This window comes from Melampsora larici-populina (genome assembly GCF_000204055.1).
Source record: "Melampsora larici-populina 98AG31 unplaced genomic scaffold MELLAscaffold_158, whole genome shotgun sequence".
Taxonomy (NCBI): domain Eukaryota; kingdom Fungi; phylum Basidiomycota; class Pucciniomycetes; order Pucciniales; family Melampsoraceae; genus Melampsora; species Melampsora laricis-populina.
Window position 1 is genome coordinate 25,610 of NW_006768921.1, and position 12,499 is coordinate 38,108.

Consider the following 12,499-nt stretch of genomic DNA (forward strand, 5'->3'; position numbering starts at 1 on the left):
AAATCGAATCTCGAGAGCTGGGGATCGATCGATCGGTACCTAGGAAAGAAGATCAAGTCAATAATTAAACTATTAAATGAAGGAGAGTCAGTACAAGATTAAAAGGAAGATAATCAGCAGAGAAAGTGACTTACAGTTGAAGGTTAAAGAAATCGAAATCAAGATTGAGTATAGAAGAGTCATGAAGATCGAGTGAAAGAGGAAAGCTGAAGCTAATACACATTCGTTATTGATGAATTTGGGATGATGAGGGCTGGGAGCGAATCTAAAAAAGTTGTATAGATTAAGAGAAGGGTGAGAGGAAGGTGGAGAAAGAAGAGTTAGTTCATTAAAGAAAGTTAAAGATAAATAGGAAAAGAGAAGTGAAAGACTTACCTCGAATTTGAAGATGTGATCAAGATCGGAGGGAAAGGTTGAAGTGGAGGTGGAGACAAGTTGAGGGTATCAGCACGATTGGTTGGATAAGGGAAGCAATGAAAGAACCTAAATAAAAGATTGGGGAAAGTAAGAGTGAGGTGATCAGCGTGAGTTGGGTAATATAAGGATGAGCAAGAAAGAAAGAAAGAGTACATACCAGTGAACAGGAACCTAAACGAAAATCAAACGGGAATCCGGTTGCGATCGGAGTGAAGTTGAGGAAGAAGGACTTGGCTGGTTCGAGGTTTTTTTGCAGTATAATGAAGGTATAAAAGGGGCTTCTTGAGCGAGTGAAGAGAATGTGTAGAGGAAGAGTGGATTAGTTTTATTTTTAAGATTGTGATCGAGTTCGAGTGATTGATATTAAAAGAGTCTTGAAGAGTTCCTTTTTTTTAAATCTCGAGTGTCTTGTATGTGTTATTAAGATCAGATAAAGTGTCTTGAAGAGTTTATTGAAGTTAAATAAGGCTATCGAGAGTCTTGAGTGTGATCAATTGTGTTCTTGAAACTTGCTGAGTCCAGAGTGTTCGAGTGATTGATATTGGAGTGTCTTGTTGTTGCTGAGCTTGTAGAAGACGTTGGTCTTATTTTATTTTATTTTATTTTTTTATTATTCTATTTGTCAGTACTGTCACTGGTTGTGAAAGCTAAAACAACTCGGGGCCAACCCTGAGCACTGGTTCGAATCCCATCCCTCTCAACAAATCCGTCAATTTTAGAAAAATCCCTTCTGGAAATTCGACTTCGTCAATTATTCGAAACAATTATAAATTGTTAAATTTGGGTCCGAGTACAAATTTTTCTGGAAAATCCCCGCCGCCGACAAAACCATCTTCCCCCTCTCCAATTGTAACAGTACATTGCGGACTCAAAATCCAAAAGTAGTCAAAAATCGAAATTTGCATAACTCCGGCTATAGACGTTGTATAGGCGTGTACTGTACACCGCCAGGCTCCGCCAGACTTTGCGCATCCATCTACGGGATAAACAAGGTTTTGCGGGAAAAATTCGTGAAGATAGAAAGTTGTTAGATTGCTCTGGTTCTTTTCGAACTGCAACAAAAGGTCGAGGGCAGCTTCACCGCACCCGTAGTTTCATCCACTCTCACGAGTGGTGATTCTTACCCTCTCCGGCTCAGCCTACGCTACACTGCGTAGGAGTTCTACACCGGGCTAAAATCAAGCCACCGACTGTGGATAACCAATGCTGAGTCAATCAAATACGGAAGAAGCGTCAGAATATGATCCAGTGAAAATGATACTAAAAGTGATATTTGTGTGACTTATCTGAGGTCAGAAGTTTGTAAACGACCTGTTGGTTCATTTTGAAACTGGCCGGCTTGATGATACGTGAAAACATTACAGATCACTGTACAACTACCATTGGTCTGAGGACGGGCATCAATACATGAATCGTACTGTAGTATACCAAGCAGTGACCGGTTGTGTATCTTGAGAGTAGTTCGTGGGGCAAGACTGATTGCTTGAGAGTCGAAGTGGGCTTTTGAAGATGTGAGGAAGGAGGAGGAAGGTATTGGTCGGTTAGATAATTGTCGGGTGGATAAATGAGGTACCGATGGGTATAATTTTCAGTGTCAATCGACTAAAGGAGGTTTCTGACTCGGAGCAAAACTCTAATACTGGGGGTCAAATGAGTTTTGTTCAAGATTTTGTAAGCGAAGCCGTCCGTTGTTTAAGTATTATGATAATTCCAGCACAATTGTCGGGGTCAAAAGACGGCGTGTATCCTAAGAGTCTGATTTTCTTGCCTTTGATTGCGCAGAAATCATGGAAGGCGAGGAGATTGTAGGAATGAATGCATCAGATTAGGTAAAGCACCAGCGTCCACGTGGAGATAACGGAGAGTCGCCAGTCTGAATGATAAAGATTCTAACAATGTAGCATTGTTCAAGACAGCAGTGATGGATTTCGAATTGTTTGGGATCCCTCCCACCTTTGTTCCTTCAATTTTCAATGTTCTTAACTTCTTGGTTTGTTTCAATGCAGCTATCACACCATCTGAGAATCCTACTGAGTAAGTAAATTTGAGGTTTAAATGTTCCAAATTGGAGCCGCATAAGCTGATGATGCTCTCCACGTCCGGCATAAAGATTGAGTTTGGATCTCGCTTTGCGTACTCCAATTCAAGTTTGTCTAGGGTGTAGTCCGGTAAGGCTCCATAAACGGCGAGGTCGTTGAAAGCAAAAAAAACAATCACTACACAAAATGTAATCTTTACCGGGCGGTAAAGAAAACTACTGACATAGAAAAGTCCTGAGGCAACAGGAAGAGAGCTAAAAATCTGAAAAAATATGCACCTTGTTCCGAGATGTTGGGGCGTCATGATGAGTATTTTTTTGTATTTTACACACAGATATTGGTTAATGTACTAACAATAAAGGCTGAAAATCATCAAAAACCCACCTGTAACAATGCCTGAAATTTGGCCCTTGATTTTGAGGACAGGATTTTGGAATCCTCAAACATCAATAACTTTTGCAGTTCTGAATCAAATCACTCGATTTTTAGTTCATTAAAAAGGTGAGTCTTTCCTCTACATTTTTCATTCAGGCATCACATCTGTAGCTGGTCTAAAAAAGATCCTACAGAGATATTCATGCAGAACTGTTTGAACATATGTAGATTGTTTAAATGACTAGATAGCACCTCACTAACATTATGAAGTGTGAAGGAGAATAGTTCAGCTTTTGAATGAACCAAAAATCGAGTTCTTTGGAGCAGAATTGCAAAAGTTATTGAAGTTTTTAGACCACAAAATATCGTCTTCATACTCATGACCCAAATTTCAGGTATTGTTACATGTGAGTTTTTGATGATTTTAAGCGTTTATTGTTAGTACATAAACCAATATCTGTGTGTAAAATACAAAAAAATCCTCATCATGACGCCCCAACATCTAGGAACGAGGTGCATATTTTTTCGGATTTTTAGCTCTCTTCCTGTTGCCTCAGGACTTTTCTATGTCAGTAGTTTTCTTTACCGCCCGGTAAAGATTACATTTTGTGTAGTGAATGCTGAAGCAATCACAAACGAAGGATTGTACCATCTTACCCATCCTTCTGAAAGCCCCACTGCAGACCTACAAAGCTATTGTTTGTTGGTAGACTAATGTAAATTGGAAGAAAGAAGATGGATCACACGCTCAATTCAACGCAGTGGGACCGTCACATGATCTACAACTATGGATTGCACCACCGGTCCATCAAAGATAAGGTCGCGGACGTGGCCGCGGAGAGGGGCATAGTCAAGCTTCACCTTTCTGGTTAGTCGCATCACAAAAAGATGATTATTCTTAACAAACGTGAAAACAGCAGTGACAATAGAGCTACGCAATGACTATCTAAAGTCCCAAAACGATGAGAATTGACTCACACAAGTGACCACACACTCTGAGTTTGGGCCACTGATTTCTCTAAGAGATAGACCTATACTCTTAGCTTGATTACATGAAGGCCATACTCAAATCTTTATACACTCCAAGCAATTAACGAAAAGTATATGAGACACATTTAAAATCAATGAGCACAATCCCTTATGATAGTGATATGCTCAAGAACAGCGTCAATTGCTGCTCTTGACATTTTTTGTCCTGATAACACCTTGGCTTGTACAGCACCTGTATTTGGGAGCATGAGCAACCAATGGTGTCGAGTCTCGGATGAAATCGTACACAGACCACCTTTATAATAGATACAATGGATCTCAATATATATGATGGGGTCAACTCACAGGACCAAACGACTCTTGAGACTTACTTTGATTTTCACTTTCAGTTGGGTGGTATTCTAAACTCATGTACACACAATGATCTCCATCCGTTGCGCGGACTATTTGAATTGCCTTATTTCCAAATAAATGGACATTGTAACTTCGGCCATCATTGTGTTGCAATTTAGCACTTCCTTCAATTCCTTTGAACCAAAACTAATTTCAGTGTGTCATATCCTCCATGAAGTGCACCAGCTTAATGACTTACCGTCTTCGAATATGTCCCTAACAATGTAAAGCTGCGCAAGCACATCGTCCCTAATTTCTAGCGTGGGTTCATGTGGTGCAGTTTCCATGACTACTAAGTTGAGAGAAAGTGAAAGATATAGTAGAGGAACTGAGTAGATTTAAATTTAAAGTATGAATTTATAAGTTACTTTGTAGGAGGAGAGCTGCCCTGCAATGCGGATTGTTGGGGAAAAGTGTGAAATGGGAAGAAGAGAACTTGATTGCTTGCCTGTTAATTTATCACTCATCCAAATTGTTGGAAAAGTGCGATCGGAACTTTTCAAGTGTTTGGATCAGCATCTACATAGGATTTGGGAAATCCCTTAATTGAGAAAGGGTACATAAGTTACTTCGTGGGAGGGCTGACTGTAAGGTTCTGGAGAGAGAACCTTCACTGGATTGGTGAATCTGCTCGAAAGCGCAAGATCACCTAATAAAAAGAACCTGAATTTCCCAAATAACCTGGCTCCGAGTGGAGAGTCTCCTCCTAATCAGTAACAGCTAACACAAAACTAAACACACAAGAAAGATGAATAAGAGAACTAAAAGATGCGTACCTGGCTCCGAGTGGAGAGTCTCCTAAGGGAAAAGAGAGACTCTGGAGCCAGGGCACTAAGACAACTACACTAGACTTCTATAAACCCATACCATGCTGTGTAAGCACTATCTGTAAGGCATACCCTTACACTGACCTTGAACGTTGTTTGTTGGGGAATAAGGGTGAAATGGGAAGAAGAGAGCTTGATTCATTGCCTGATATCACTAATTGAAACATTCGAAAAAGTGCGATTGGAACCTTCCGAATGTTTGGATCAGCATCTACATACTATTCAGGGTATTCCTTAATTGAGAAAGTGGCCTCCCTTTCAAAAGAGTCTTAAGATTGCACGGCTGAACTGAAAGTCACAGGAGTTAGACTTTTTCATCAAACGAAGGGGATGGGTCAAGATTAAACAACTTGAATCAATGGGAGTCAAACAACCCAAAGGCTTTGGGATTAAAAGGGACAACGTCTTTGGATCTTCACAAAGGCAAATGGATATCCATGAAATTCCTTCGAACATTTACAAATTGAAATACTTTGAATGTTTACCATTTGAGCGGGAGATATCTAAATCAATGCAGTATTTACAATGATTACGCAAAACGATATCATTCATAATAGTTCCGCATGTGTATCAGTTATCTCATACGTAAAGCAGTGGAGCAAGAAATTAGGAATGAAAGACATTGATGTGTCTCAAGCCAAGCGCTCGCGCAATCACAGCTTCAATGGGAGCTCTTGGAATTTCATCTTCTGATACAATCCCAGCTTGTAACCCGCCTCCAGAAGCTGGAAGTGTAATAATTGGATGTTCTTGAGTTTCCGATGAAATCATACACAAAGTATCTCACAGAATCAAATTATATCAATTCAAACAGCGGAGAAAGAGGACTGATCTACACAAAGAGATCAAGGATATTTATAAATAGCTCAAGTCAACACTACAAAAGTGGAAACGGGCAGATGTAAGGTCATATAGTAAGGGAATGAGTACCTGACAACTGTTTACACAACACAAAAACAGATACATAAAAGATCATTATGTCATTGTGATAATCAACATATACCTTCATGACTTTAACACTGTACTTATTTAATGAAATCCTGGTATCCTTATTGCAGAAGGAAATCCGAAGCAACATCAGTACATTTACTGACAACAGAAATTGTAGAAAACAAATAGAAACAAAAAATGTCAGCGTCGATGATAGAAACAACTCTTGCTGATTCAGAAGGAGGCGGACAACTCACAACCGCATAATATTGGAAAAATACATCAAGTTAAAACTGTAGCACCGGATGGAAGACGATGTTATTTGTAGCTAAGTCTTCAGATTCTGAAGTAATGCATACATTGACGTTTGCAGCCATAGTGCAGCGCGAAAGAGCCACATATAGCTGGCCGTGAGAGAACACGGGACGCGGCAGCAATACTGATACCCTGTTAAGGCTCTGGCCTTGACTTTTGTTAATAGTCATGCAGAAGGCCGGTGTGATCGGGAATTGATATCAAGAGAAGGGGATTGGACAATTTTCGGTGCCTTCATGACAAAGCTTGATCTTGCACAGGCTGATAGAGGTGCCTTTCAGGTCTCCAGTAAGAATCCGACATTGTAGGGCACTCGTCTTACAATCGGTGATTAAGAGGCGGGTTCCGTTGCAAAGCCCGTCTGCTAGATTCAAGTTTCGTAAGAGCATTACCGAAGCGCCAACCTTGAGTTCAAGTCTGTGGGGAGGGAAGCCTGGGAAATTGACAGTATTGAGTATATCAACGGTTACCAGATCGAAGAAGACCTGATCCATCTCATCAGTAGAGAACGATGTGAGACAATTGCCAGGGAGTGAGCTCATGACGTGCTTGTTCAATTCATCCACAGTGGCATTCAACGGGGTTATAAGACACCGACTGGCGTATAAATTGGTAAGCTCAGCCCAATTTTCACATCAAATCAGGCAATCAACCCCGCGATACTCCGTGTGTAGAAGCTCTTGATGGAAAGCTGCTGGGTCACGGGAGATAGATACATTGCAATATTGCAAAGGGATTGTTGCTGTGTATTCTTGTTGTAAATCACCAGACCCGAGTTAAAGCAACCACTTAGCAAAGTTGACGTTGTGAGGATCGGGTTGAGCTGATGCACCTCCAAGACATATATTGTCAGTGAGTGCAAATTTGTGTGTTTTGTCCCATAGGTAGTAAGCTTTGAGTGAGGCTTTTGCCTGCTCCATAAAATTTGAGCGCCTAACTATTGGGAGAGTTTGTCGAAAATATCCTGAAAACAGAACGATCTTGCCTCCAAATGGTAAGTTGACATCGGTAAACAGTCTGAGTGTTTGATCTACAGCTTCAATAGCATGACGATGTTGCATGGATACTTCATCCCATACAATGAAGGGGGCTGCTTTCATTGCACGTCCAATCTTGTCGCGGTCTGGAACCGAACAATACGAATCTTCATATACCGGGATCGGTATCTTGAAAGCATTGTGTACGGTTCTTCCTTTCAGAAGTAACAAAGATGCAATACCGGCTGCCAAAACTGCTTGAAAAGCTAGATTATTTGCATTACAATAGTGCAAAATGCAATTCAGGACAAAAGTTTTGCCTGTTCCTCCAGGTCCGTTGAGAAAAGCCAAATATGGCTGATTATGCTCAATTGCTTCACAGAGCCTGCTGACCACAGTTCGCTGTTCATTAGTTAATACCTGAAACATTGCTGTGTACTTCCTTTTGCTCTCCTCTGGACCAACGGCGTTTGTGCAGTTGTTCCTCGTATGATCGGGCAGCCTTAGTTCCAATATTAATGCTTCATTGACAGGTCTTAGGCCAACATGTTCTAATGTAGTGGCCATGGAAACTAAACACTTTTCCAAAAGAGAGAGCGCATAGTTATGAATTTGTGCTTCTGTTGGTTGTATGAGCGGGGCGGGTCTCTTGATTTGATGTTTACAATCATAGGATAGATCTACTATATGCTGGTCCCATAAACCAATTGGGTCTGCGGTGAGCTGTGGGATAAAATGATAGCCAACATATTTCTCAACTGCCTTCCAGTTTCCATGTGGCGCTTCAGTCAGGGATGATGATAATTGGGGGCGCACATCAACAATCTTAATTTGTCGGGTGCTTCACGGAACGTGTTGTAAAGGATGCCGTCAACAGTACAAAGATGAGCAAAAGATGTCGGTTCTCTTACGTGCGTCAGCAAAAGTTGTAAGTAATACACCTCACCGCGTCTAACGTTTGCAAAATAAACTCGGCCTATTGATATGACACTATTTTTACGTGGTGTGAATTTTCTTTACTTTTCATTCCAGGTGAAGTGTTTTGAGACTTCTTGATACTTTAAGGAGCGCACTGTTTCAGTTTCTGATTTGGGAAGCATAACGTTTTCTCCACACAGCCAGAAAAATTTGGTGAGGGTTGTCCTTTCGGCTTGTCCCGTCTCGAGTGCTCTCTGCAAACCATGATTGTCCAGGAAGTAGATTGTCTGGCCTTCTTGTAAATGCAGACTTAGACGCTGGATTGCGGGAAACCTTCCTGCGATCTCATACATGAGTAATCACCATACGGCTATGAACAATGTCAGTTTAGAATCTCCAACAGGGAAGCAACACGAAAAACATACCTTCTGGTGCACTCAGGTATCATGCATTCAAGAATCCCAAAATCTCGTCATTCTTGTTTTCATCTTCTATGTTTGCTGCCATTCGATCGTGTCCTTTCAGAATGTACTTGAAGAGGTACTTAATGGCTCTGATACTTCCTGCCACTTCAACATTAATGTGGCAACGGTACTTGAGAAGGAGAAATCGATTATGGGGTACAACACTGCCATTATCATAACAGAACCCCGCCTTGTCGTAGTATCGGCCATTGTTTGGGCGTTTGTAAGTGGGGTATGAATCTTCCATCAATGTTGTTGTTTCGCATAGCGGTCGTGGGTATCCTAGTTTACATTCAGATCCAGTCCAGCATTTATATCCTTTGCAGGGTCCATGTAACATATTTTGTGTGACCAAGTCAAATAGTTGAGATTCGAGAAGTGGATCCGGAAGTTGCGCAGAGATCAGACAATCAATAGCTTTGGCCGTCTCAGGTTTTGAATTAGGGTCCAAGAATAGAATCAGATGAACGTGAGGTAATCCTCGCTTCTGAAACTCTATTGTATACACATATGCTGGGCACTTTCCAAAGCGCTCATACTGGGTGACGTCTCGAAGTATACTGTGAAAGCGGTAGTAGAAGGCTCAAGCTATGAGGTCCGGGCGATCAGTTGGAGTTTGTTCATCTTCCAAAGATTCGAGAATTTCCAGCCATTGGGGATTTGCGGTCATCGTAATGAAGAGGCTTGGATTTCCATATTCGGACACCAACATCATCGCATCCTGATATAATTGCTGCATGTTCCGAGGACCACCAAAAAAAGTGGAGGGCAGCACAACTCTTCGTCCCACCACCTCATCCTCAACTTCGTTGTCCATAGCTTCGATAGCTCCACTGTAAACCTCAGCACGAAGTTCCTTTTGATGGTAACAAAGATACTGTAGACGTGAATGCTCAACACATACATACATGTCTACTGCAAATTCTTGAAAAAGACGTCCAGATGCAAGAATGACCGAATAATCAGGCCGCTTAAATAATAAGTAAGCAAACCACTGGAGCTTTGACACATCACCATCAGGATCTAATAAGCATAACATGTGCAAGTGTATCAGATAAATGGATTATACATATCTATATCATAATCACACCGGGGAAACTAACTTACTTGTGGGAGTTGGGTTTGAATATGATTTGTGCCACATCTGTGACCCGTATAAGAAGAGCAAAGGATATCGTAATGCAAAATAAGCGGTGTGAAGCTCCGAAATTCTCTGTAATCTACCTGATTGCTTTTGGATAATTATGTCACGTTGTTGGGCGCCTACCTCACCATCTCCATCTATGATGGCTGCCACTTCATTGCAGGTTGGCCGGTTGTAACGGCGATGATCCATACCAGGAGCTGTCACCGTTCGAATTCGGAGGGTCCTTGGAGGATCAGCTGAATTGCATAAGGCGGTGTAGAACTTATAACCCAACAAGGGTTATACAGAGCTGGAAGAGGATAATCTACTAATAAAATGACTAGTAGAAGTTGTCTAAGGACTGCTCTTCTAAAACAACACAATCAGAAAGAGCTCTGTTGTATTGAGTACTGATAAGGCACCAGAGAAATATAACTTCACACGTAATTTTAACTTCAAAAGCACACTTTGTATTACTATCAACACTGCTATAGTGTTATTCCCAATTGATAACTGAAAAAAAATAAGCAATATCTGATTGATATTATTCCCAATAAGTCTTTATGACTATAAAACTAAAGTAAATTTCTCTTTATAACTGTAATAAAGGGCGTATTTAAGTGAACAGGTACTATTAAAATAAGTTTATGATGATAAACAAAATAATAATGGCGTAAATGATAAAGAAAAAAAAGGGGAACAACAGTCCCAAAACCCTCTCAAAGTATATATAACAATGTACTAGAACTTTTACAATGGTCAACAGCCTCAAAACCAATCAAATCCGCCCAAAATTCCCTAAAAACCCTATGATGACGCAATGTAATGGTTTTGTTACTAATAAATGATGTAATTTTCACAGCTAAAAGTGATCAATGACGCAATAATATGATGTACAGCACTTCTTATGATGAATACAGGTGATTTTTTCCTTGTAAACTAGCTGAAAACCAATTTTTGAGATTACGAATTTTTTCAGATGTGCTCCAATTTTTGATTACTAAGGTGCATCTTGTAGCCCACGTGTTACTGATCATTTCTGACACCTACATGACCTACTTCTGATGAGTGATGAGTAAGATATTGAGTTGTGAAGTTAAGGTTTTTAGTGTTACATATGACTTGTGACTGTAAATTCGAGATTCACACCAATTCTTTATTTGCCTTATAACTTTTTACACACACCTCCGTTACTAATGATTTAAAGTTTGTACATTATGTAATCCACTCTTCTGCGTTGAATGAGCCATCTACCAACCTATTCTGACGTCATTTGACATATGTAATTAGCTGAAAACCTCCATTTTCCACGAATTTCACCCATTTTCTTCACTTTTCACAGCTACTACTAAGCCTTTCTTGCTCATGTAATATTACATCATCATCTATAGCCTTAAAAATCCCGGAAAATCCTCTTGGCAACCTTAAATTCCATCACTACCACTATTACACAACCAAACTACACGTGTACCTCTTGTTTACCAACTTCGAAAAAGTGCTTTTTTCCTAATAACTTCTGTTTCTACTTATCAACCTTGAAGATTAAAATTGTCATAGTATCATATAATGTTGTTCTTTCATATTCTAACCTAATAATACCCATAACTTTATTTTTACTAACCTAAAAACCATTTTCCAACCTTTATACCTATAATTTCGAATTTTTCTTATGTTTTTCTTTCTTTCTTTTTGTAATAAATTTGTAAGTAAACTATAATGATCTTAATATATAATGTGAAATAAAATGATGTAATGTTGACCTAATGACCAATACATAAGCCTACAAGAGCTTCAATTGATCAAAAACCTCCATTTTGAATTTTCTTTCCTGCTGAATCCTGCTAATAAACTGGTAAACTGGTAATTGTGAATTTTTTAATTGATCCCATAAATTGATCACCACATCCTCCTCTTCTTCCAAACTGCCCCCAGTTTATCAATTAAACAATTCAATTAAACACTCCAAATCACTAAATTCTCGAATTTTCCTTTATTTCCAATATGGTCAACACTGTTTCACCTTCTGTAGCTTCACCTTGTGTCCAATGCCGGATGGTAAACTCCTCCTGCCACTATCAAATCAATCCTGCTTGCCAAAGATGCCATAGTCTAGGAATAATATGCTGTAAGTCCAATTTCTTTCTTCTATTTCTTTCTTCTTTTCTTTATAATAAATTTCAATGTTTTTATTTAATTCTTTTACTAATTTTTAATGTCTTTTCTTTATTTAATTTTAATAGCCTACCCCTCAGCGCCTTCATCCAATAATTCACCTGTACCTAATTCTCCTGCCAACAATTACCCTCCACCAAACACGCCTAATACTCCTATCAGAATAAATTTCCTTAACCCTTATAATATTAATTTAAATAACACGCCTTCAGCACCTGATTCCCCTAATCCCTCTATTACTTCATCAATTGAAACCAACTTTACTACATCTGATCCATTTTTTGAAAGATTATATGAACATAACCTGGCGTGGAAAACTGATTATATAACTTATCAGAATTGGCATTCTTGGAGGATCCTGGATGATACAATCAGACAATTTAAAGAAGCAGGCTTTGAAGTTCCAAACATAATTAATAATCATTATCATTTGTTGCGTGCACATTCTATAGCTGAGTATGTTTCAAGAAGAGGGTGAAGATGAGATGTTTGACTGTAGCAACTTTTATTCCATTCCTTAATCATGCTGAGCGTGCAAATGCTGCTATTTTATCCC

The 12,499-nt window shown here is 39.6% G+C and overlaps 1 protein-coding gene across 1 annotated transcript; it reads right to left on the reverse strand.

Moving 5' to 3' along the window:
• Positions 1-3,952: 3,952 nt before the first annotated feature.
• MELLADRAFT_114408 (uncharacterized protein) lies at positions 3,953-4,501 on the reverse strand (the record flags this gene model as incomplete). Its single annotated transcript, XM_007419311.1, has 3 exons — positions 3,953-4,116; positions 4,193-4,348; positions 4,414-4,501. 3 exons carry the CDS (start codon positions 4,499-4,501, stop codon positions 3,953-3,955), a joined length of 408 nt encoding a protein of 135 aa, XP_007419373.1.
• Positions 4,502-12,499: the final 7,998 nt, after the last annotated feature.